General features: G+C 34.4%; 3 protein-coding genes across 5 annotated transcripts; all 3 read right to left on the bottom strand.

The window, feature by feature from the left end:
• Window positions 1-5,366: 5,366 nt before the first annotated feature.
• Window positions 5,367-8,838, bottom strand: PTB3 (polypyrimidine tract-binding protein 3). Of its 2 annotated transcripts, none has more exons than XM_079019252.1 (14): window positions 8,677-8,838; window positions 8,353-8,420; window positions 8,088-8,159; window positions 7,948-8,024; window positions 7,721-7,802; window positions 7,342-7,465; window positions 7,150-7,264; window positions 7,024-7,065; window positions 6,883-6,937; window positions 6,731-6,779; window positions 6,648-6,661; window positions 6,401-6,508; window positions 6,147-6,290; window positions 5,367-6,052 (listed from the first exon to the last, which is right to left on the bottom strand). In XM_079019252.1, exons 2-14 carry the CDS (start codon window positions 8,407-8,409, stop codon window positions 5,663-5,665), a joined length of 1,329 nt encoding a protein of 442 aa, XP_078875378.1. In that variant the 5' UTR covers window positions 8,410-8,420; window positions 8,677-8,838; the 3' UTR covers window positions 5,367-5,662. The 2 variants fall into 2 exon arrangements, with proteins under 2 accessions (XP_078875378.1, XP_078875379.1); XM_079019253.1 differs by having other exon boundaries at window positions 6,758-6,779.
• Window positions 8,839-10,678: 1,840 nt separating this feature from the next.
• On the bottom strand, window positions 10,679-13,051 carry LOC145073536 (uncharacterized). 2 transcript variants are annotated; one of them, XM_079020081.1, is made up of 4 exons: window positions 12,826-13,051; window positions 12,670-12,740; window positions 11,564-12,329; window positions 10,679-11,469 (listed from the first exon to the last, which is right to left on the bottom strand). In XM_079020081.1, exons 3-4 carry the CDS (start codon window positions 12,310-12,312, stop codon window positions 10,830-10,832), a joined length of 1,389 nt encoding a protein of 462 aa, XP_078876207.1. In that variant the 5' UTR covers window positions 12,313-12,329; window positions 12,670-12,740; window positions 12,826-13,051; the 3' UTR covers window positions 10,679-10,829. The 2 variants fall into 2 exon arrangements, with proteins under 2 accessions (XP_078876207.1, XP_078876206.1); XM_079020080.1 differs by lacking the exon at window positions 12,670-12,740.
• Window positions 13,052-16,569: 3,518 nt separating this feature from the next.
• Window positions 16,570-19,156, bottom strand: RP1 (ribosomal protein 1). Its single transcript, XM_079018750.1, has 6 exons — window positions 19,047-19,156; window positions 18,411-18,511; window positions 17,970-18,080; window positions 17,580-17,884; window positions 17,090-17,499; window positions 16,570-16,999 (listed from the first exon to the last, which is right to left on the bottom strand). Exons 2-6 carry the CDS (start codon window positions 18,493-18,495, stop codon window positions 16,741-16,743), a joined length of 1,170 nt encoding a protein of 389 aa, XP_078874876.1. The 5' UTR covers window positions 18,496-18,511; window positions 19,047-19,156; the 3' UTR covers window positions 16,570-16,740.
• Window positions 19,157-23,775: the final 4,619 nt, after the last annotated feature.

The following is a 23,775-nucleotide window of genomic DNA, read 5'->3' as shown; positions in this document are numbered from 1 at the left end:
GTTCTAGCTCAAAATCTCTCTGCATCTTCCAACAATCTAACTCAATTTGTGTTCAAATGAAAGAGGATAAGATGCTTATGCCGCATCTTTGGCGATTGAGAACAAATAGCCCCTCAACTACCCATTTTCTAATTTGACCGCTAGTTGAAACTACTAACTTGGTCAAATCTCCCATTTACCAATTGAACTCTAACTTTTTTTATCGGCTGATAAATTTTATTAAAAAGAAAAAGTAGTCAGGGGTTAGGAGGTACAAAAGGAAAAAAAATAAGAGAAAAAAAAATATATGAACTTAGAGTTTACGGTAGCATTCTACAATGGGATTACAACATCAGTCCTCCTATTTTAAAGCCACACATTTTCTCTTCTTCGAATTGATCCAAAGGAATGATAACTTTTGTACCTCATGTGCCAAAACCATGTGAGATTTGAGATTAGATGAATGAACCTTTTGATAATGGAAATTTCACATCAGCCACAGAAAAACCATCATTACTGCCTCATGGGGATCTGCAAGTTTCTACTGGCCTACCATAGAATCTCTGCACCTGATAAGATCAGACACCAAGTTTAATTGGGTTCCAAAATGCCACAACCAACCACATAATTGTTGTCATACCAACTTAGTTAAAACACCCAACAAAAAGGCGATCTTCATTTTTCAGTTACATTATTACACATTTTACAAGTAGCAGAGTCGGAAATGCCAAACTTGGAGAGATTTTCCATTGTAGGAAGCTTACGATGACAAATTCTCCAAGTAAAAATATTTAATTTTCCAAGAACAAAAGTATTCCAAGACCATCAACCATTTGACTGTGAGAGTGAAGCTTCATCAATACAATCCCGGAGGGATGAGACTGAATATTTACTAGTAGGAGTGGGAATTATTTGGTCCAGAACCGAAAAAACCAAAAACCAAATCGTATTCAAATTCGGTTTTTGGTTTGGTCCGAGACCAAGCCGAATTTTGAAATTGATTTTTGGTTTCATAAACTTTAGACCAAAACGAACCGAAAATTCGAATTGCATTAATTATTTAATTAAAATTTATATTTTATATTTATATTTTATATATTAAAAATCAATATAAAGTAAAATACATTTAACCCTTATACCAAGTTAGGGTTTTACTATTCAGTATTCCTGCTCATAATCCTAACGAATTCACGATTCACATGCACACTTTACTTTTCATTTTCAATTTCACCTCCCAATCATAGAAACTTTAGATATTTATGCTTGCAACTTTAGCTTTTATGTTTAAACCCTTGTAATTTATGTTTGAAAAATTACAACATTGAACTTTTTTTAAGAAAATATTTGGTTTCCTCGGTTTCCAAACCGAACAAAACCGAATTGGAATTTGGTTTTCGGTTTGGTCTAGATGGATTTGAATTTTCTTTGGTTTAGTTTTCGAATTAGACAAAAAAATTCAAAACAAGATAACCGAGGAACCTACAAACCGAACCGATTCTCACCCCTAATTACCAAAAGGTTAAAGTGATCAGCTCCAATTTACCGTCCCATCTGAACTAATTGAGGATTGGAATAGATTCTGAAATGCAATATTTTCACTTGCTAAGATCTTATGAATATTTGCAATTGTGCCCAGCAGCCGTTTTTCTTTTTTCCATTGTAAGGCGTGAGAATCCATCATTTTCTCTGTATATTGATTTAACTATGCCTACCCAAATACTATTTGTATTATTTCTAAGACGTCGCCACCATTTTCCTAAAAGAGAAATGTTTTGCGCTCTAAGGCTCCCAAGACCAAGCCCGCCCTTATCTTTGGGAGCAAGGATAAAAATTTCATTTTTATTGTAATCAAAACATAGATGTAACTTGATCCAAACATTTAAAAACATTTCTAAGTAAAACAATTATCAGAGTTAAATCCCAAAATCACATATTGCGAAAAACACGGGTGTATGCGCTGCAATCAAGTCGGGCCCCTTGCTTTCGAACCGGAAATGCCTGAAACCGAAACCACAAACTGTAAGCACAAAGCTTAGTGAGTTCCCCAAATACCATATACCATACCTATTAAACGAACCATACATGTTATACATAATCATGAGTCATACATATCATACGTATACCACAATCAATAGGAGTGTTATGTGTCAACCATAGTCTTGTCGTTATACCACGAATCGCCTCGTGGTCTTCCTTGCCAGGTTGGGGGCCAAAACCCTATGTCTTACAGACAAGTGCCAGGAGCCACCTCCTGGTTTTCCATGCAAGCATCACAAAGACAACTAGCATACAATCTACCATTACTAACTAGTTAACTGCCAGAGTTCAGTCTTTGGTCTTGCATACAAATTGTCAGGAGCCGCCTCCTGGTCTTTCATACAAAATGCCAAGGGTCACCCTCGGGTCTTCCTACAATACATAAACCAGATAGGATGGCATTGGTGCCTTCGACCCATAAAACAGTGAGGAGACTCACCTCGAATGTAGAAGCTCACCGAAAGAAATCCTTAGTTGCTGCTTTGACGACTTCCCGAGCTATCAATACTAAAATAACACCCAATTAGCAATTAGGTTCCAAACCAAGATCCATAATCCATGCTTAGGGTAAAATGACCATTTTACCCCTGACCCAATATGAACCAAAACTGCGACCCAAGCCCAAAACCAAAAAGGCCCAAAACTACAAGATCTATGAAAGCCTACTAATGGCCCAATTTTCCAAATTAGGCCCAAAGCATATGGGCCTTATCCTAAAGCCCAATAATTCCTTGTCCAATAATAAATCTCAGATGGCCCAAAGGCCTAAACAACAAATCCAATAAATTGGCCAAAAGGAAAGCAAAGCCCAAAACGCAACAACCCAAAATCCATCAGATCGATGAACGTGGGGCGTACGCTCAGCTACGTTGGGCGTACTCGAGGAGTTCCAAATTGCAACCAAAAGGAGGTACATTGGGCGTACCTTTAGTTACGCGGGGCGTAATCGCAGTTTCTCTAAAACTCGATTTATGACTTAACCCTTTAAGTCGTTTGCACTCAAACCTCAGAAAACCTTCCAACTAAGCTCTTAATGCATAAAGTCAACACCTTTATGCATTTGCATGACTCAATGGGACCCAACAACCAACTTAATCCATTAAGACCCAACATAATCCATCTAGAACATGATAAGCCATTTTCCTTTTCTCCAAGTCTGCACCCTAGAAAAATCTCATGCGAATTTTTTCAAGACATTCAATGACTTTTGAAGGAGCCCTGTATAAAGAGAAGAAGAACTTACCAAGATTCCCCAATACATAGTTGTATAGGATTAGACGTCCACCAAAAAATAGAGTAGAGGTTTTCTATTTTGACAATTAGGATCGAAATTTATTAATTATAGGATTCTAGTGTACTGCCCGAGACATTGAAGCCCCAATAGGAAGACCCAAGTATGTGAAAGATAAGGAGTCAATTGAACAGTTTATACCACGGGCCACCAGGTCAATTTCACAACTTTGTATCCCAAAACCCAAACAACTTGCTTTTAGACATATTAACTTTCAACCCTGATGACAAGTTCGACTGTGAACCTACGAAAATTACATCATCAATATATTGTAGATGTGACAAGTTCGGCCCGTTGTTGGGAAGTTAGATCCCGTCGAAGATATTCTTTTCTTTAGCCTCTTCTATAGCAATGTGTAGACCTTTGGTTGTGGTTATAAAAAGGAAGTGGGGGAGGGAGTAACCCTGTCTAACCCCCCTCTCCGTTGAGAATTCAGATGTTGGAGATCCATTTATAATAATTGAAACCCTAGTCGAGGAGAAACAACCAAAAATCCAAGATCGCCGTTTAGACCCAAACTCCATTTGGCTATAATGGAGTCAAGATATTCCCACCTAGGGATGTCAAAAAGTCCCGTGGGACCCCGAACCCGTGGGGGCCCGATCCCGAATGGGGAATATTTGTTTAAAAAATCGGGGACGGGGGTGGGGGCGGGGGCAATGTTAACCCCCGTTTTAGTTTCGGGGGCGGGGGCGGGGGTGGGTAGTCCCGTCCCGAACCCCCAATGGGGACCCCGTTAATATATTATTTATATTAATATATATTAATGATAAAAATATAATAAATAATAACAATGATTTTGAACTTCCAAAATTCAATTAAATATCATGTTTTTAAGCTTATAGTATAACATTTTTAAGATGTTATAATATTTTTATTTTAAATATATAAACTTATGCTATAAATAACTATTTTTATCCAAAATGGTTTCTTTTAGCTCAAAAAATAACTTCTTTTAGCATAAACAACACCTTCGTTCGCAAAAAAAAAAAAAGTCAACCCAAACGGGGGCGGAGAAACGGGGGCGGGGGCGGGGGTAATCCTGGGATTCGGGGGTGGGGGCGGGGATGGGGAGGCTAGAAATTTAGGGGGCGGGGGCAGGGGCGGGGGAATAGGAAAATTTCGGGAGTGGGGGCGGGTGATGCAATCTCCGCCCCGTTTGCCCCCGTTGACATCCCTATTCCCACCTAAGATTTTTAAAAGCCTTCTCAAAGATAACTTTAAAGGTAAAGCCTTCTTTTTATTCTTTGTTGAGTAAATTACATGAATGGTCCTTATGGTTTAGGGTAATTTGCACGTTTGGTCCCTAACTTATTTTTTTAACTCGGAAGGTCTCTGCTGTTTGTTTTTATTACGCGTTTGGTCCCTATCATACCTAAAAAGTTTATTTTTCCTTTGATTTTTTAATTTATTTAAATAAACACAACCCCAACCCCACTCATCTCACCTTATTTTACCTACTCTACCATTTTTTCCTATATAAATAATAGTGTTTTTAAGTAAGACAGGGACCAAGCGTGTAATAAAAACAAACAGTAGGGACCAAGTGCGTAACAAAAACAATCAGTAGGGACCTTCCGAGTTAAAAAATTAAGTTAGGGATCCAGCATGCAAATTACCCTAAACCATAGGGACCATTCGTGTAGTTTACTCTTCTTTTTTTTACATGCTAATACTTCATTTAGAATGAAAGCCCATCTAATATAATGCGGTCATTTATAAATGGTCCAAGAAGAGTTGGCTAAGATAAAATCATGGTCGAATCTGAATTTCCTTAATTAACCAAGTAAAAGCTAGATTTTGAAATAGTTTACTACAAATAATTATTTAAATCATTAATTCAATTCATTTTCTTTTAATGTGATTACTTTATACAATTTATAAAGTTTTGTAGATGACGGATATAACCAAAATCAAACTTCTTAAATTTAAATTTTGACATCTATTAGTCAGAACAACTTGTACGTATGATTTTAGAAATACTCATCTAACCATTTGCCACCTCAAAGATGATTTTTTTAGACCCCAATCAAAGACCTAAGCAAAAAAAAATCACATGTTCTAAATTGAACAATTTAAGTGGATTCAATCAAACTTATTGGTCTTGAAACCACATAGTTCACACAAAGATAATGGCAAATGGAAACTACATAGGTTTTTCTAGTTTCTATTCTGCAAAATAACATTGCAAAAAACAGAAATAAATAATACAACCATCTAAAACCACAAAGAGAGTAGTATTAATAAGCAACAAGAATACACACACACACACACACTAAAGCAAACAGAGTTATAATAAAAACTTGATATCACCAAATTCACCACGAGTGGTAAAAGACAAGACGTAATAACCCTTCAAATGGTCTGCAACTGAGAAAATGAGATCCGAATCATGGAATCACCAAGGCTACTTGCATGCTTACACACAAGAGCTTCAGTGGCCTGTTCTTCATTTTCAAACAAAACAAGAGCCTGTTTTTTAGCATTCATTTCAAAAAGCTTAGTGTTGATGATGCTCCCATGTTCTTCAAGGTGGGCCACAATCTCCTCCTCTGTTATGTCCTGTGGTAGGGTGGACAGGTGGATCATTTTGGTTGGCGAGCAACAGTAACGATAGTTTTTAGCAGCATTACGGTTAAATCGGTTAAGATTTGAGTTTAAATACTCATGCGTTTCAGCACCCATTGTGATGTGTGGATGTTTTGAATAATTAACCTCCAATCTCTTTCCAAATAATGTTGCCCCCTATAATTTAAAACTAATACTGGTTATAAATCTAACTATATAATATAATATAATATAATATAAAGAAGAGTATTTTTTTTGTAAAATTTTGGACCTTTAAAAAGTGTACTGCTAATTCAGACTGAAAGCCATCACCCATTTGGATAAGGGCGTGATCTGGTTTATTGCGAAGAAGCTTGATTCGGGCAATGTTTCCATATAAAGAAAACAAGTTGAACAGTTTGTTTTCATCTATCCTCTGATATTATATTTATATATATCAACACAAAATATCACCATCAAAACAAACATAATGTTGATCTGTGTGTGTGTGTGTGTGAGAGAGAGAGAGAGAGAGAGAGAGATTACATCAGGATTTAGATTAGATGCAAGAACAGTGCATCTGTCATTAGTCCCACTAATTCCAGGAGGCAACCCTCCTCCAAATGCAGCTGCAATTGCTGCGCCATTGTTCATCTTAATTTCAACAGTTTACAAAAAACAAATCCAATAAAACCATTAGTATTTAATAATAATATTAATATATGGTTATAATAAATGACTCCCTTTCAGTTTCAAGCAGATGCATTTATATAACAAAGAGGAGAACACCCACCTGTGGAAATCCAACTGAAAACCAAACAAGAAAAAATTAAAATTAAAAATATTTATCAGAAGACACTCTGGCACCTTTCCTACCTTCATGACCTTGTAAACTGTACATACCTCCTGCGTCTCCATATCCAGGCTGGCACAACAGCGAATAATAATAATAAAAAATTAAAAGAAAAATCAACTAAAATAGGAAACGAATTTAATAAGATAACAACAGATTGTGATCAAAAACATACTTGAGAAGAAGGTCTGCCCTTTTGTTCTGAAGGCAGTGATGGGTTTGTGAAGTCTCTATTGATACAAAAAAACAAAAAGTTAAATAAATTTGTAAAATCATAAGAAGATATTTTGTTATATTCACAAAAACATTAACAGACCTAGACCGATCATTATTGTAGTTCACTTGCAACTCGTCAAGACTGTAAAAAGTCAACAACCATTAAATCATATCATATTAGGAAAAGATTTTTTTTTTCTAAATAAAATAAAATTTAAAAACTTACTTTGAGAATTGAATATCTAGTTGACAACAACCATCATAAATATTACGCCCCTGAAGGGAATTTCTTGCAGATATAGCACTCTGGCGTGATTGAAACTGAATAAGTGCTTGAAAACCTATATGTGAAAATAATATATGACATGAAATTATGAATAAGAATTAAAAAGAAATGAAAAAATGTAACGATGCTAACCAGCTGACTTTTGAAAAGTGACGATTTTCTCGACATATCCATGAGGAGAAAAGACTTGCTGCAGGACTTCCACAGTAATAGGGTAGAGCATGTGATGGATTGTAACCAGGAGTATACGGTTAGGCTGTGTTCCATACCACGTCCAATCGCAGCCCAAAGCCCAGCATAGACAGAAGAGAGAGAAGAGAATAGAATGAATAGAGAAGAATAGATAGAGAAAAGAAGAAAGGGAAAGAGAAATAGATATAGATATAGAGATAGAGATAGAATTTTAAATATGTCAACCTCCTACACACATACAATTTACAAACAGACCCATAAATATAATATACTTCATCAAATCACCATAACAAAAAGATATAAAATTGATAATAAATACCTCGTCTCCACGCCCTTGAGTATTTTGCTCCATTGTGGTTAGCTCTTGGTGAGATGAAAACTGAACATACACATTTCTACCCCTGGAGTTTGCATATATAGTAAATAATAGTTAGTATAAATTTTTACCTCAATAAAACTTAAACGATTAGAAAAAGACCAATTATGATTTATGAAATCCATAATTCTTTCTTGTTCTAATTTTTGTTACATCAGTAGTCGATACACCTTATGCTTGGTTGAACATTGGCATAAAATTGCATTGCATTCACAGCTGAAGGGACATCTTGCATTTGAAGGAGAGCCTGCAAATGTTAGGAAATTAATAGCTAAAATATTGACCGATTTTATATTGCAAAGCTATATACCTGGTTTTTTGCACGAAGCATAACTAGTTTGTTGATGACTCCAAAAGGTTGGAATAGTTGAAGTAGATCAGGCTGAATAACAGAAACAATGAAACGGAATTATAACTACACTCTCTATGTTACAAAGTTACAATTAGCATCGATCTTTATGAACAGAAACAGAAAAATTCATCTAGGGTGATGAATAACAGAAAGAATGGAAAGGAATCCGTCCTTAAAATGCATAATCGAAAGAAGCACGTTGTGAATTACAAAGAAATCAAACCTCCGAAATCTCGTGACCAACATTCCGAACGTGAATGACTTTAGAAGGCTCTGTCATTTTAAATTATCCTGAAAGAAGAAAAAAAAATTTGAACTGATTCATGGAAAAAGGTTCCTCATACAATATATGAAGCAATCAATTCTAAAATCCAAAAGAAAAAACGGTTGATGATTGCTAATCAAGCAAAGCAAAAGAATTTGGAAGTAAAACCCTAAATTTCCATCGGGAATTGTAATAAGATAACGTGAAAAAATCAAACTGAATCTTCTTGGAAGGGGAAAACCAGGAGTGAGAATCGTAAATCTGAATAAAGGGGAATCGCACCTGAAGATGATGAACGAAGTCAGCCGAAGCTGGAAGCGGCAAAGAGAGTAGTGTCTGAAAGGGAAAATCGTATTGGGTTACGAATTCTCTTAGTGTTGTGGGGACTTCGCCCTAGTTATGAATATGATCTTCTATATTTTTGCTTTTGCTTCGTTTCATAAACAGGGTAAATAAAAGTATGGGCCTTTTCATATATTATCTTTGTTTCCATCTCAAATCTGTTTTCATGGATAATAAATAAAATATTATAGTTGCTCCAAAACTATTCTCATGGATAATACCTAAGAATATTCAAGATTGTTCTTTAAATGAGCTTTTCTACTATATTTTTTTTTTACTTTGTACTGTTTTAAAAAGGTAACATTTGATACACAACATAATAAAGTGGAATATGATAGAACTCAACTAAACTAAACATAACATAACAAAATTTGACATTTTATTAAATCGTCACAAATATTAAAACACAAACAAAAATTAAATTATAGGGAACAAGCAAAAAAAACGTATTATCTCGATGCTCAAAAAAACATTATACTTTTTTGCCTAGATTAATAATGCTTTGAGACCAATTTATGGCAATCTGCTTTCATTCGAATGTCTTTTAATTAAAACCATTTAATAACCTCGTAGAGGCAAGATAATGTAACTTGTTTGATCCTTTAGTGAATAAAATACATCTTTTATTAAAATATTGTAAAGCTTATGTTGTTTCAAAAGTTGAAATTTTGGGATGCTCTTGTTTTGGTTTTGGGGTGTTAAGGTTGTACACTTGTACTTACTTGCTTCCTTCTTATCCTTATTACTGTTGCAGGTATTTGAGTGATCATGCAGATTCAATGTTTGACTCAACTGTTTGTAGGTCAATTTTCATACATATCTTTCACATGGGTACCTGCATAATAACAAAATTGATTATAAATACCACAAATTAAATTAATGTCTTATAAATCTAAAAAATGCGTATATTGATAAAAAAAAATGTGAAAGTATACATTTCGCGAAAAAGGTTTTGTGTTTTGCGTATCCATTATGCCACATGTCAATTTATCTTAAGTTTTGACACTTATCATTTTGTGGTATTTTTGAAATAAATAATATCTACATGTCAATTTCTAGATTTTTTTAATTTTTAAAATTAAAAAGCCACATAATACTTAATATAACTATATAAATAAAGTAGTAAATGTAATAAATATGATCATAAATTGTAATAAATATGTATTTTTCTTCCTTATTTTAAAATTTAATTTTAAAAATATTTAATGTTTACATTTTGATATTTAATTTTTTTATTTAATATATATATATAAGTCTCACACCTAATATTGTTAATTCCTTTTGTGAATCGCAAAACCTTGTTCATGAAACGTGTGATCATTTCGTTATAAAAAATTGGTTATTTTATAATTTGCATTAGATCTAATTGATGTTAATTTTAGCCTTTCAATGCATCGGTAGCGTATTTTTAGGGAATTTCTAATTGATCATTTCTCTATATTATTATCATGAAAACTATATGTATGTAATTTAGAAGAAGAAAAAAAACTTATTTTAAAACAATTTTACAATTTATAGTTTGTTAACAGTAGTAAGCTCAAGTCTTGACTAACACTATAGTTTTTTAACAGTAGTAAGCTCAAGAAAGAAAAAACTTTTAGTTTTTTTAAAGTAGTTTAATAAAGCTTTTTAGTTGTAATTATAGCATCTGTAGTTAAGTTTATTTGTTCTAACTAATTATTGTGTGAACCTTTTTCTTTTGAAAATTTGGTTTTTATTTGAGTTTTTGTAAACATTTTTGGTTGACTACAATTTGAGAACAAAATTTCAAAACCAGTTAACGTTTTTACGATTTTGGTCTCTTTGTGTAGCTGAATTTTTCAATTTTGGTCATTCTTTGATGTTTTGTAACTATTTTGGTCCCTGTTCTAGTGAAATGACCAAAAATAGTCATTTTACTTGGAACATATATATAAAAAAAACGTTGCAAGTAAGAGAAAACTTTTTAACCAAAAATATAATTCACTCTTAAATAATGAAGCATATCCCATAGGGCCCATACTCTACTAAATTTGAAGATAAAGAAGTGCTATTGTTGACAACATGAAGCTTAGAACATTAATACTCACAAAATTCAACAATCAGAATCATAATCAAACCATCATGTTAACTTCATCTTCCTCAGGTGCATCACTAAACATATACTGACTCTGATACTCCATCAAATACTGAGTCGATCTCTTCACATCCCAAAACAACTCATAAACCCTACTCACATCCTCCATCTCCACCACCTTCCCTTTCCTCTTCTGACAAGCCAAAGCAGCCGATGTTATCAAATTTATCGCATACCTTAAACTCGTCTCCACCCCAATTTTAGTCAACAAAACCTTAGCATCTTCCGCCACATCAACATCCTCCTCCCCACACCTTATATCTAGAATCTTCCGGATATCCTCTTCCGTATACGGCTGTGTAGAAATTATCAAAAGCCGATCCAAAAAATCAATCGGAATCCCATGTGGCGATTTGTAATTGGTCCCACGAATCGTTGTGATCCCTCGGTTCGTTGCAACAACCAGAATCGGCGCCATGTCATTTTCTAAAGCACGATTTAGGAAAGAGAAACATTCGATGTCGAGCATGTGGACTTCGTCTATGAAGAGGACACCTGGCACGATCTCGGCCTTTCCTTCCTCTCGCCACTCTGCCACTTTTGTATCAATTTGTTCACGGACTTCGGCGCGTATCTCGCCTGTGTCACCCGTGAAAAGAGCAAGAAAACCTTGTGTCCTGCAAAAGAAACAGACAGACAACACTTTATTCAGACAGACAGACAACACTCTATCCAGACAGACAGATATCATTACTCATTCATCTACTTTACCTGCTATTGATAACATCGATTTCATGAAGGGTAACACAATGAACAACTTCTTTCCTCTTCTGCAACTCGCCATCTGGACACTGAACGAATTTCGTTTGTGGGCCCATGGCATCATAATCTCGAGACCGCGAAAACGATCTCCCGAGTTTTGTGATCTTTCCGGAAGCCTTATCGATAGCAATCACATCACCACTTTGTACTTTGTCTTTCCCTAAAGCTTCAATCATTTTAGCTCCTAAATCATACACAGTCTCCATCTCGGTAGTCTTCAAAGTCAACTTCCCGGTTTTCGAGGCGGCTCCGGCCACTGCAGGGCGGTCGATTTGGATCTCCACAACTTCTCCTTCAATCACTTCGGTTTCTTCTTTAATTCTAACACCAATTGCTTTCCTGAATGCTTGCATTAAAGCTTCTGTTTTGGACATTTCTAAAGAGAAAAGCTCACTACCTGCCAGCATGGCAAATGGGGTTTCAAGTCCTATTGACTTGGCCATGCCCATGGCTATGGCGGTTTTTCCGGTTCCGGGTTGACCCGCAAGTAGAACGGCCCGACCCGCGATTTTCCCTTCTTTGACCATTTGGACTATGACTCCGGCGGCTTTTCGGGCAGTGGTTTGACCCACCATGCCTTCGGAGACTGCCCGGGGTTCTAGGGCAGAGTCAAGACCGAGCCCACGGATGTGGGAGTGGGCCCCGATTCGTTCGATTCGGGTTAGGTCTTTGCTCTCAGAGACTTTCACCTCCACCATTGTTAGAACTTAGAAAACTGCATAAGATAATGGATTGTTTCAAATTAGTAACTGTTTCTTACACCAGCTAGTATAGTAGCAAATACAAGAATACAATACAATAAATCATTTTAGACCAATCAGCTAGTAAAACAATAAACAATTCACGTTTTTTAACGAGGTTTAATGATAATTTTGATTTTCAATTCGAATTTTTCAACAAACCCTAAGTATGAAATGTTGGATATAGAGTATATAAAAGCTAAATTGACTAATATACCAATGGTAAACAACATCTATGTCGATTTGTTCAAGAAAAACTAATGTCTGACCTTAAAGAATTACTTCAAGAGTATACTATAAGTGTTACTGACTTACTGTGTTAAGCAAGCAGGAAGATTGAAAAACAGGAAACAGATAGCCAAGTAACCAAAACCCTACACCGAAAACTAACATAATGCAAACATAAAAAGAAATTAAACCTAGAAAAACTACAAAACATAACAGAGTGAGACTGCGATATAGCGTGAATACCTCGACAACAACAGCAGCAGAGAAATTGAGAGATTAAAGGTGAGAGCGAGAGCCGATGAGAGAGTTTCAGGGTCAGCGAGAGAGACGGTGGTCAGTGGTAGCTTGGTGAGCCGGAGCCGCTGACTGTTGAGGCCGATGAGAGAGTTTAGGTTTAGGGGCCGATGTTGTGAAGTGTGACTGGGTTTTCCGGGAGAGACCGAAGAGGGTGATTCAATTCTCTTATTAGTTTTTAGGTATCAGAAACTTTTATCATTGCGCTTAGCCCGGCCCAAAATCTTTTTTTCTTTCAACGGCTTCTGCTTTCTACAGTAAGATAAGATAAGAGGGTTTTTAGATAGATTAGGGTTAGGTTATTGTTTATTAGTTTATAGCGGTGTGAGAAAACAGGTTTTGCAAAAGTGTTTGGATTAGCTTATAGCGGTGGGGAAATCATATCGCGTACTACACTCATATGCATATCGTCGTTTCTACATTGTGCACTTGATACTTCGTCATGTGGCTCGTTACCATCATCGGGTTCTTCATCATTACGCGGAATATAAGATTCTTCTTGTGCTATTTGAAATGTTGCATCACCACTACCACTTATTCTAATGTAATTGTGAAGCGTCATTGAAGCTAGCACAATTTTCACTTGGGTCTCGAAGTCGAAATTTACATGCATATCTCTTAGTAACATCCATCGAGCCTTCCAGATTCCAAAAGTTCGTTCAATAACATTGCGAAGTGACGAATGATAATAGTTAAATTTTTCTTTGAAGCCTTTTGGTTCCCGCACGGCAGGAGTCTGTTCACGATGAAAATCAAGGAATATGATAACGGATGTTCGCACTTCATTGAATATTCTTGTGTAGTGCTCCCCTCTCATCCAGCCCACGCAAAGGTAAAGCACATGTTGAAATCACATGTTGTCATAATATTTTGAGTAACACAATTCTTTCGTCCAATGTATTTGATTTGGTTCATTGTGGAACAAAGGCCTTCACGTGTGTTCCATCGATAACACCAATACAATCCTACAAATTCAAAAAATATAATAACTTACCAATTATTTTTACAATTAAACAAATTCACCAAATAGCATAACTTTGCAATAAAATAAGTACCTTGAAGTATGGATAATACTGAGGATTATTTAAAATATGTTCTGGTATGGTTTCGTTGTAGTTAGCATTTGGTTTGATGATGTCCTTACTTAGGTTAACCACAACATCGAAGACTTTATGAAAATGCCTATGGATTGTTTCCCCATAATGGTTAAAGAACTTTTGAAATAACTGATTTCCACATCCATGCGCTAAGTACAACAAGAAAATACCAAGGGACTCTTGAATAGATACACGATGTGATTTCTTCAACCCATAATGTGCATCAAGATCCCTACATAACATGTTGAAAACCGGGACTTGTAATTTGAAAAGTTCATAACATCGTCTCTCATGATCGTTAAGTATTTCATTGATAAGCATGCTTCATGTGCTTGAAGATGAACGGCGACGTCTACGTTCGTTTTTCAATTTATGAATCAATAGTAACCCATTGACAGCAAGCCCACATAAAAGAAGCGTTTGAATCTCTTCATTTTCTTTAGTTTCATCACATAAGTCATCATTGTCATATGAGTCGTCACTTTCACAGTCACTGGACATGAGTCAACACTAACATGAAATAATTTGTTAGTAAATAAAGGAAAAGGCAACAAGGGTAAGATGGAAATTTACCGCCTAATAGATAAAATCATGGAAAATGAAACAAGGGCAAAATCATGGGACAATGGCAAAATTGACCACAAAACAAACATAAAACGGAAATGCATTAAAACAAACAAAAAAACAACATTTTTAAGTCAACTTAATAGATAAAAGGATAAGTCTAACACATGACAATCGCTTAAAATCAACCTGATAGATAAAAGGATAAGTCTAACACAAGACATAAAAGTAGATTATATCTTCAACTACTTCGCTTTCCATATAAACTTTTTGAGAAACTCCATCTTTGTTTCATCAGTCTTTGGAACCATAAAATTCTGACGAGCTGACTTCTTTAGAAAGACCTCTAACGCTTCCAAATATCCTATTGAGCCTTCTTCAAAACCCGGGAAAGTAGACACAATTGTCATACATTCTTCTGTTGTTGGTGAGTGTGTGGTTTGTCTTGAGGTCTGAGTGCTCCTTGTTAACAAAACATCAAAAACAGTGTCCAGATTCTGTTCATATGACGAGCTTACCATACTTTTTCCTTTCATGCCTGGGAGTTAACTTCTTTCCCTTCCTTTTCTTACTAGAACTACTATATGTGAGAAAAGGATCAACATCATCAAATAAGAGGACTTCGTCACTAGCTTCTTTTCCATCCGTAATATCCACAAATTGCACATCATCTAGAGTGCTATTGTCGCCAAATTCACAAGGTAGCTTAGCCTTGCCTCTAACAGCTACGTTATCCCGAAATAAAGCCTCGTAATATGTCTCATATACCTCCAAATTCTTATCATTAAACTTAGCATACTCTTTATTTTCTCTTATGTACAAAATGAGAATGTCAGGAAAAACACAATACAAATAATAAAGTGCTAGATAAATTTTATAACTATTACCTTTGTCTTCTCATCCCACCACTCCTTTAATGCTGAGATTATATTTCTCACGTGATCAATTGAAATTTCCGTTTCTAGTCTTGTTAAACGGTCATAATACTTGAACTCTTTTCGCATAATGTCCCATTTGTTTTTTATTTGATTTCTGTCCAAATCTCTATCGGTTTGTTCCAAAAGCCTCTTACATATATTTTGGCACGTGGTCTTACTGAAATAAATACTGTCTATTCCCGTTTTTTAGCTCGTTCATACACTCCTCATAGATTAAGATTTATTAAAAATAATACATTAAAATTTAATAAAACAAGAAAAGGAAAAAAAATGGTAATATGATTAAAAAATATGTAATCAATATAAAAATGTATGTTTACAAATTTTAGGTTCTAGCATTTTTTGAGAATGGCCATGGGTCGCTCTTGGTCTGATCTCGTGTCAGTCTTGAAACTATCCAATTTTTTTAGGACCGGTTTTGTATCAGTCTTTTTCCTTGTGGTCTTTTCCTTTATTATTAGAGTTTGAACCTGAAAAGTTAATACATATAAATGTAAGCAATTAATCTTTGGGTTTTTTTATAATTGTTTATTTAATTACACACATCAAATGTTATAGGACTGGTTCAAATGGTATTAAATAGTTTGAATATTATAAACATATCAAACTCAATGAGATCCAATAAAAAATATATCAAATATCCCTTGATCTATATCATTATTATAAGATCCTTGTTCTTCTAATTTAGAAAAACCATTTTAAAATTATCTCATAAGCTCTTCTAAAAATATTCATTTTTGTATAACGAAAAATGGTTCACATAACTGATCCTACTAAACTTCCCCATATACATGTACTTCCATCATGTACATCAACATCCATACATGTACCTCAACCATATAGAACCTCATTAATACAACTTGTTCATGAAGGTTGAGAGTCCGTATATACATATCCATATAGGATTCAACCTACCAATGACCACCTAACTACATCTAAATTTTCGTCCAATAAACTTATTATGATATCAAGATTTTTTTAAGTGCATTTTCGTCAAGAAAAATGGCAGATTTGTTTTTTAAATTGTGTGAGAACCATCATAAAACGATTTCGCAAGCATTAATAGTGAATATACCAAACAATAAACACCTGAATTGTAAAATAAATATCCTGAAATTAACCAAAAAAACGTTTACAAATTCAAACGTCTCAAGTAAACAAAACTCAAACCAAAACTGGTCTTTCTTTTCAGAATTCAAAACATAACCAGAAAACAAAAGAAACCAACATTTCATGATCATCATATTTCAAAACCCCAAAATTCTTCAAGCCTTCATGCGATTGTAGAACTTAAGCTTCTCCTGTGTAGTCTGGAAACGACCATGCCCAAATTTGGATGACGTGTCAATAAACTTGAGCTTAATCTCCTCAAGCGCCAGCCTGGACGTCTGAGCAAGCAACGACTGTCTCAAAGTCACCACCCTCTTCTTGGGCCCCACACAACACCCTTTAATCAACAAATAATCATCCTTCACCACACCATAATGAGGAAACCCACCCATTGGTGTTATATCCTTCTCAGTCCTACACATAACAACACACCAATAACTCATTAAAAAGGTAATTTTATTTACAAAAAGATTCTTTGAGTTTCTGACTCGGTGAGTCACTAACCTGTCAAACTCAGTGAGTGCAGTGTGAGACTCGAGTCCAGTCTTTCCCAACTTGTAAATCTTCTTATTCATTTCAGTCCTGTGATGATACCCATTCTGACCAGCTCTTGCAACAGTGAATGACACTCTGGCAGGGTGCCACGCTCCGATACACGCCACCTTACGTAGACCTCTGTGGGTCTTACGTGGCAGCCTAGTCACACCCCAACGTGTCACCACACCTTCATAACCTTTACCCTTTGTCACACCAATAATGTCAATCATTTCATCTTTCTGGAAAACAGCATCAATTGGAATCTGTTTCTCAAAAAACCCATAAGCAAAATCAACTTTTTGAGCAATTGTTCCTCCATTCACTTGAATCTCCATCAAATGTGCTTTCTTCTGCTTCAATCCCTTCATTTTCCTTATCTGAAAACACAAAATGAGTCAGATTTAGATATAAAAGAGTAAATTACATAAAGGGTGAAATGGAAATTAATTTTTTTTACCTGGGTGTGAGCTAGGACACGAATGACAGTTCCGTATTTTTTCATTTTTTCCAACTGGGATTGAATGTCTTTTTTGCCCTCGTCGGATTCGAACTTCTTGGAGTATTTGGCGAATGCTTTCTTCTTGGATTTGCACCAGTTCTTGTAGAACCTTCTTTTGATGTCTTCACTGAGATGTTGTGCCCAAACAGTGTTCAAAGAACGGAGGCCACGGGGGGTTTTGACATAGGCAACAACTCCAACAACCACCATGGGAGGTGTCTCGATGATTGTCACTGCTTCACATGTCTCTTTCTTGTGGAGCTCTGAAGAAATAATGAAGTCAAGATTAGTATACTGGAAAGAGAAATTAATTAATTTGATGATGGAATTTGAGGAAAAATGGATTACTGGATCCAGGCTTCTCAACATCTCTGACAATGTGGGTCATGCCAGCTTTGTAACCCAAGAAAGCTGTAAGCTTGCAAGGTTTGGTTGGGTCATCCTTGGGGAAAGCTTTCACTGCATAAATCAAATCAACCATGGTTTAGTTGATAATTACAAATGAAAAGAGAATGAAAAAATACAACTCAAATTTAACCAAAACTACTAGAAAGATCAATGTGCTCTTAGAGTGTATGTGAGAGTGGTGGAAATTTTTGAAGGTCTAGTCTCCATTTTTACATCACTTGTGAAAGAGTAATGTTAGTTTCTTCATCAATTAATGAAAGTTTTTAAGAGTAAGGATTTTGTTTAAAAAAGAAAACGCTAGATTAAAAATGCAGAGATGAACTCCAATCAGAAACAAAATAAGGATAGATTGATTAATGCAAACTAAGAAACGAACTATACCTTTGCCTCTGTGGCGAGCAGCACGCTTCCTGGGAAGAAACCCAAGGGAACCGTGTCTGGGATGCTCAAACTTCCTGTGCGACATCTTTGCCTTCGTCCACCTTTAAATCAGAAATTAAACAATATATAGACAAAGTGGATGAATATGATAATCAGATCGTTATTCATTGAAGATCCATCTATAAGTGATTAAAATTTTCAATGTTTGATGCACAAACGAATCAAATGCTCAAAACTCGATTGAATCTTTACGGATGAATGCACCTATCTCCTATAAACGAATAAAAAATCATTTTTGAGTAGTAAATAAGCTCGAGACAGAGCCGACAACGTTTTGACAGTATGTGATCAATTGAAGTGTGTTCCATATGAAAACAGATACGGATTCGTGATAAGTGCAATTCATAAAATCAACGGATTGCAAGATAATTTCCAGTAACTGAGCATTCTGGCAGTCTATATAATCAGAAGAGACGAAATATAGATCGGATTTCACCTGAAATCAAATCCTTACGAACAATCGAACGAAAACATCGGTGATAGAAAAAAAACATGTGTTGATTTTAAGAGATGTTCATAAACACGCAGTAATAGTTCAAGCATTCAAATAGAGGGAGAGAGAGCGAGAGGGAGAACCTGAGGAATCAAAGATGGCTGCGCGGCGACGGTAGCTCGGTAACACTAGCAAAAACCCTAACTCTACGTTTATATAGTTGATGCCCTGTGTAGACGAAGCCCTATTTGATTCTAAGATTGGAATGAGTTACATAAATGGCCCCTTCACTATTCTTAATCGGCATTTTTCATCTCTAATAATTAACAAATTTGTTGCTTGTATTTAAGCAAAATCTTTGCATTTTTCAAAAAGAAAAATGTAAAAATGTCCAATAATAAAATATGTCTTTTAAGTCATTAAATACCAAACAAACAAATCATATTATGTGGTTTTATTATATAACAAGGTTTCCTTTTTGTGGACTTTAGGACATGAGGCATGTAGTTTCATGAAGAAAAAAAAAGTATGGTAAAATGTTATGGAACTTTTCAATAGAGTCCAATTGTTCATGTATAGTAATTTTATGATCTCAATATTTATGAATGTGATTTTTAAAAGAATTAGTTTCGACATCGAAAAATGATTAACGGCACAACTTGTTGCCCGTTGACTCCTTACATATATCTAAAACTTTTCTTTTTATTGATAACACATTAGTATTAAAGGAAAAAATTGTCAATTGGAAATAGCTCAATTCGTAGAGGCATAGGTGTTGTTTGTTTTTTCTAAAAAACCACTTCTGACTATTTATTATTGCGTCGCGCACCACTTGGTCATTCGCAGCTGTTTGTTTTTCAAAAGACTTTTGTCTTAAAAACAATTGTAAGTGTGTTGCGTGACACAACATTTGACTCTACTTCAAACTTTCTCATACCTTACTTTAACTTATTGCAGCAATCTGCAGAGGTTAAAAAACAAACAAACTTTTTATTACATGTTGCAGCCGTTTGGTTCCCTCTTCTACTACAAAGGGTTGCAGAGGTGGTCCGCAGACTTCATGCATTTTCGCTTCGAAAAAACAAACGGCACCATAGTCTCTTAATTTACGAGAATGGGGATGTCATGGTCCGATCCTTGGTGCTAAAAGGAATTAGAATATTAACACTAACACCTAACCAGTTAACCTGTTGTTCAAAAAAAAAACTAAAAAAAATATATAATTGGTTATGATTTTTACTAGGAACCCATGATGAACCTGATGTGGATTATACGTCCCTACATGCTTAATAAAATTCATGTTTAAATTTTAGTTATCATAAAACAAACACAAGACTCTTTAAAATTAATGGATTTTAAGCATCATTATGAATTTGATGCCCTTCAAAACTCTAATCACTAATTTATCAAATTCAAATTCTAATGAGAATTGGACAAAGCAAGATTTAATCTCGTTAATGAGTTGTACAAGGCCTCTATAACTTGTACAATTGATTGTGTATACAGTAATAAATTCAAATTATTGTAATTTAAGCTATTTGTTTGTAGTTGTTGATTCATAAGTTAGTGTAAGATGTAATTCCATACTTTCTTGTGAAGCTTGTGGTTGGAATTGATGATTTCAGTGGTAATATGCCATAGGAATAAATTTCAAACGATTTTGGAAATTACAACAATCACCAAAGACTATAACATCGCATCTTCATAATGAATATTTAAAACGTAATTCAATTTGTAAAAAACATATTACAATATATTTACATGTGTATTATATCTTTAGTAAATTTTTTTTGTACATACTAAAATTTATTTATATATATTTAAATATGTATTCAATAAGTATAAATACATATATATTTTATATAAAGCAATATATACAATAAATTATGAAAATACTTATTTATATGGTTTATATAAAAAGATGTTTTTTTTGCATATATAATATTTATATGACAAAATATGTCTTAAACGAAATGTATAAATACATATAGATAGGTGTTGTGTGTATATGTGTCTGTGTGTGTGTATAAGGTTCAGATCCGATGATGACTCCAATTTCGGTGAGGACTACGAGGATAGTTCTCGACCAATCGACTTCATTAAGGGTAGTTTTGTCACAAAATATATATAATCTAAATGGGTTGGGAAAAATTATTGTGTCATTGGACTATGTTGAACACCAATCCAGAATCACCATCTTATTTTTCGCCTCCAACTGAGTTATGTATTCAAACATACAACAACCAATTTTCTATTCTAACAATTTGCAGTTCTAATTCAATGTGATTGATTACAGTAAGAACCTTAACTGCTAACATATGTTATGTTTTTTTTTTTAATTTGACTTCTCAACTAGCTATTTAATTGATGAACTTTTTGTGTTTTTTCTGAAAATCATGTTCCTTCGTAATGATGTTCAATATGATTTGATGCAATTGTTGCTTGAAAAACATGATTCAAATTATTGTGTCTTTCATTTACTCCGATTTTTATTTTTAGCTTCAAAATCAAAATTGTGAGTTGTAACTAGATTTTCATCATATTAATAATATTAATCTAATAACACTAGTTGTTTTTATATCGGTTTATATGCAAGAAGATTTCGTGTGAAACTTTGAATTATAAAAGGGCTACCAAGTTATATTTGACGACGTTTTACAAGTGTTTGGTGAAATGCCTAAGAGAGTTAATTATTTTTATAGTTGTGTTCATATTTCATAGTTCACATTTATGATTAGTGGGTGTCTTTTTATTTTAAGTTGTTCAGTTTATGAAACTCCTTAACTTATTAAGCTTTCCATGAACATAAGTCTACTTGTCTCCCATGCTTTACAACTCATGCATTCTTTTTCTTATTTTAATCAAAAGACTATGACTTTCTTACCCTAGTAAGAAGCCACCGTTTTAACTAAAAGAATAGAGAAAGAGTTTAAATGTTATAAACCTAAGTTTTATAAAATATAAAATTTGTCTTTAGGTAAAAGACAAAAAGTATTTAACTAGTCCAAAAAATTGTGCATGACTTATTAATTCATACTTTATGAAATAATGTGTTACTTGTATTGTGATATAATTATTTCCATGAAATAAATATTTTCCCAGTTTATTATAAGAGTTTATGAATATTTATTAAAATCAAATTCTATTAAATAATCAATTGTATCAAGTTGTTGTTAGTGTAGCCCTTAGTATCATATGTTAATTAGCAATATCATTATAATATTTTTCTTGAGCATATTAGATCTTTCAACTTATGTTACTAAAGTTGTTAAACAAAGTGTTAAGAACGTTATAAGGTTTACCAAAGAATTGGTTGTTTGTGGACAGTTAGAAGTACGACATTATTTGTAAAGGACCATAGTGACGCCTTCTGGATTGGGATGATTTTTTATCATAATATTGGTCATATGGGAATATAGAAATGTTTTCCATAATAGGAGAAGTTTGCAAAATCTACATTTGAGTTGGAACCTTTAATACAAGAGAGGTGTTCAGTGAGTGTATATTGAATTTGAAACTTGGTTCAGTCTTTGTGACTTTAGAGCCTCGACATCACAGGATGTCAATACATGTAAAGATGGAATTCAATTACATCTTAGATAAAAAAAAAAAGAATTTAGATTTGTGAAATGTGCGCCATTGGAATAGTGTCGAGTGGATGTGTTTACAGATGAAGGACCATAGAGAGACATAGTAAGCATGTTCGTAACATAGGCATGACTGATGTTATCTAATTCAAGTGGTTAGTTAATTACTCGAAACATTATAGAATGAATAAATTCGTAATCACTATGGTGATTAAATAATAGGATTTGTTAATATTCAGTAAGTTTGAAACCATAGTTAATTAATTTCTTATTATGTTTCACTTTGCATGTATACTTCACTGAGTAATTTTAATATTATTCAAAATTCCACAGTCGGTTATACTTTTGGAATTAAGTAGTGAATTAAGATTTTCATAAATTGATTGTAGATTGCCGATTGAGGTTAAAACATTGCAGTTGGAATTGTTACGATATTCATGAGTACTTTGAAAATAGAGATTTTAATTATTGAATAAACTCATGCTTAGATATTACTTCATGGATTTTATCACGAGTAATTGTACGACGATAAAATCCATGCATTGGTTTACCTAAACGCATCTCGTAACTAGGTGTTATAAATAGTAGTTTCATGCATGATTTGGTTGGTAAAATGTATCATTATATAGTCAAATTAATTATTTCCTTTTACCTTAACAGGAAAAAGCGATATATTCCCCCCCCCCCCCCGCTCTTAATAATTTGATGCCGACATCTGAAGTACTTGGCGGATGTAACGTCCTGAAAATCATGCCATAAAATTTTTTGTTTTTAGATTAATAAATCGTTATTACAAATCTTTCCCATAAAACCAAGGTAATCAAGATTTAGCAAAACATCATCAAATCAGAGTAATTCACAAAATACAGAAACATGTGGTGTGTGCTCTGTAATCATCCCGATTTCTTCCAACTGAAAATCAGAGTACCAAAAACATAAACTGAAAACCGTAAGCACAAAGTTTGGTGAGTTCCCCGAAATACCATACAACATACAACCACAAATTATCATTCACATACATATAGTTGCCATGGGCTCCCCCCATTATCTTTATCTAGTATGCCATGGGCTCCCCCATTGTCTTTATCTAGTATGTCATGGCTCCCCCCTGTGGTCTAACATCTAATTTCCACGGGCTCCCTCCGGGGTCTTTCATGCAAGTATCACATAGACAACTAGCATACCACATAACACGTAATGGGCCGACATTGGTGCCTTCGACCTTTGGAGGCAGAGATTCATTTTTCCCGGGTTGCCTCCCGGTTAGTCGCCCTTTTTTAAAGCC

This window comes from Lactuca serriola, chromosome 9, assembly GCF_051521515.1.
Source record: "Lactuca serriola cultivar US96UC23 chromosome 9, Lser_US96UC23_V15, whole genome shotgun sequence".
NCBI lineage: Eukaryota > Viridiplantae > Streptophyta > Magnoliopsida > Asterales > Asteraceae > Lactuca > Lactuca serriola.
The sequence above is the reverse complement of the archived record's forward strand: the minus strand, read 5'-3'. Positions and strand labels throughout refer to the sequence as shown.

Bases quoted from the DNA above. Each gene is read 5' to 3' on its own strand.
- PTB3 (XM_079019252.1), bottom strand. From the start codon at position 8,409: ATGACAGAGCCTTCTAAAGTCATTCACGTTCGGAATGTTGGTCACGAG. The intron at 7,466-7,720 runs GTATTTATTATC...TATGGAACACAG, and splicing joins CTCAAGGGCGTGGAGACGAG to CCTAACCGTATACTCCTGGT. The intron at 6,053-6,146 runs GTCCAAAATTTT...TTTAAATTATAG, and splicing joins TAGCAGTACACTTTTTAAAG to GGGGCAACATTATTTGGAAA.
- LOC145073536 (XM_079020081.1), bottom strand. From the start codon at position 12,312: ATGGTGGAGGTGAAAGTCTCTGAGAGCAAAGACCTAACCCGAATCGAA. The intron at 11,470-11,563 runs GTAAAGTAGATG...TTTCTTTTGCAG, and splicing joins ATCGATGTTATCAATAGCAG to GACACAAGGTTTTCTTGCTC.
- RP1 (XM_079018750.1), bottom strand. From the start codon at position 18,495: ATGTCGCACAGGAAGTTTGAGCATCCCAGACACGGTTCCCTTGGGTTT. The intron at 18,081-18,410 runs GTATAGTTCGTT...TGATTTATGCAG, and splicing joins TGCTCGCCACAGAGGCAAAG to TGAAAGCTTTCCCCAAGGAT. The intron at 17,885-17,969 runs GTAATCCATTTT...TTATTTCTTCAG, and splicing joins TGTTGAGAAGCCTGGATCCA to AGCTCCACAAGAAAGAGACA.